Genomic DNA, 2,025 nt, shown 5'->3' on the forward strand with positions numbered 1-2,025 from the left:
TGGACCCTTGGAGGCTCTCAGACTGAACCACCAACCAAAGAGCTGCCCTCAACACACTGCCTCTGCCTCTGCAGTGCTGTAGCCATCCCCCCCCTACACACATACACACACACACACACACACACACACACACACACACACACACGTAGCAGATGTGTAGCTTGGTTTTCATGTATGTTTCCCAATAACTTGAGCAGAGGCTGTCCCTGACTCTGTCGCCTCTCTGTAGATTCTGTCCCCTAACTGTGCTGGCTTGACTGGAGTCAGTGGGAGAGATGCGCCTAGCCCTGAGAGACTTCATGTGCTAGGGAGTGTGTAGGGGGATACCAGGGGGTTCGCTACTCTCTTAGAGGAGAAGGGGAGGAAGTATAAGGGGAGGGACTTGTGTGGGGGTACCCGGAGGAGGGGATGTGGTGATCGGGATGTAAAGCAAATAAATAAATTTATGGAGAAAAAAAAAAGTGCTTGCCACTAAAGCCCAATGATTTGAGTCCAATCCTTGGGACTCTCATGGTGGAAGGAGAGAACTCATTTCTGAAAGTTGTCCTTGGACTCCCTCCCCCTGCCTCCCTGCCACACAAATGCACACACGAACACACATTTAATAGCAAAGCACTAATTTTATTATTATAAGTACACATGCATCCTCTTTCTCTGTTCTTCAACTCCATTCCCAATTCTTCCAATTGGCATCAGCAGACAGAAGGCTCCCTCCTAGCCAAAGTCCCAGTGTCTGGGATCAAGGCCTCCCCTGACTTCAAGTGTCCCCTCAAGGGAAGTGGGTGAGGGGGAGCAGCAGTGCCGGAAGCAGTAGTTCCAGCACCCACAGGGAGGTAGGCATCCAGGAGGCCCCGATTTCTGCCTTTCGGGGCTGAAGGAATGACTGGTAACTACAGGTCTCCTTCACAGTCATGGGTCCCACTGAGTCTATCGTGGCCATCAGTCTGCAGCCGATTGCAGTGGTGCAGCCTTTAACATGCACAATGGAGTCCATGCCTCCTAGGAGCCAGAAAAGATGGGGCAACAGAGGAAGTTTAGGGAATGGGGAACCCAGTCTTGCCTCACCTCTAGAACCCCGAGCACCAAAACCTTGAGGGATCTTTACCTCCTGAGAATTCAAGCCTTCCTTGATAGCACTGAGCTGTGCCATTGGCACAGGGCAGAGAGGGGGCACTGGAACAGGACCCCAGGGCCACACATGTTGGGCAGTGGCGGGTTCCTGACATGTTGGAGATTGCTGGATGGGGATAAAGAGAGGGAGAGTTAAGGCTGTACCCAGCACCCAAGAAGCTTGTCCTGGCTGTTGTCTCCCCTACGTCTGTCTTGTAGAGGCCAAACTAACCAAGACCATTACTAAACCTCATCTACTCTTTCAATTGATTTTCTTTTCATCAGAACCTCAGTCAATGGCTGTAGAGATGATGCAGCAGGTAAAGGCATTTATTGTACAAGCCTGAAGATCCGAGTTCAATTCTTAACACCCATATGAAAGTGGAAAGAGAGAATTAACTCAACCTGTCTTTTGACTTCCACATGTGTAAGCATACACGCGTGCGTGCGTGCACACACACACACACACCACACTAAAAAAGAAACCCCAGTGACCACATAACTTCCATACTTTGCTTAGCCATGGTGACTGAGGTGAAAGGACAGGTGTAGCAGAAAGATTTGTGGATAACCAGTGGTATTACAACTCAGGTACTACACTCAAGTTAAAAAATGGAGGGACGGAGTAACTGGGACCAGCGGGACTAGGCACACAGGAACTCTGCCAGCCCAGTGGCTTGGGTTCCTTCCGGTCTGTCTGGGCTGGTGTCCTGAGCAGACCTTGGGCGCAAGCTCTACAACCAGTCCCACAACACCCAGAGGAAGCTGCTGCACTCACAGAGGAAGCTGCTCTCACAAGCCCAGGATCACAGGATCCCAGAATCACAGGATCACAAAGACAGCTTGGCTCTGAGGAGTTCTAACACAACCAGGATCACAGGAAGGACAGGCTCCAGTCAGATTTAGCAAGGGCAG

At 50.8% G+C, this 2,025-nt stretch overlaps 1 protein-coding gene across 1 annotated transcript in view; it reads right to left on the reverse strand.

Moving 5' to 3' along the window:
* Positions 1 to 600: 600 nt before the first annotated feature.
* Positions 601 to 2,025, reverse strand: part of Tex101 (testis expressed 101) — a 7,370-nt gene continuing 5,945 nt past the window's right edge. Inside the window, exons 5-6 of the mRNA XM_031384222.1 lie at positions 1,106 to 1,237; positions 601 to 999 (exon numbers count right to left, since the gene is read on the reverse strand). Of these exons, the coding sequence (XP_031240082.1) occupies positions 770 to 999; positions 1,106 to 1,237 (362 nt within the window). The 3' untranslated portion in view covers positions 601 to 769. The remainder of the gene's footprint in view (positions 1,000 to 1,105; positions 1,238 to 2,025) is intronic.

The sequence above is a fragment of the Mastomys coucha genome, unplaced genomic scaffold (genome assembly GCF_008632895.1).
Source record: "Mastomys coucha isolate ucsf_1 unplaced genomic scaffold, UCSF_Mcou_1 pScaffold21, whole genome shotgun sequence".
Lineage (NCBI taxonomy): Eukaryota > Metazoa > Chordata > Mammalia > Rodentia > Muridae > Mastomys > Mastomys coucha.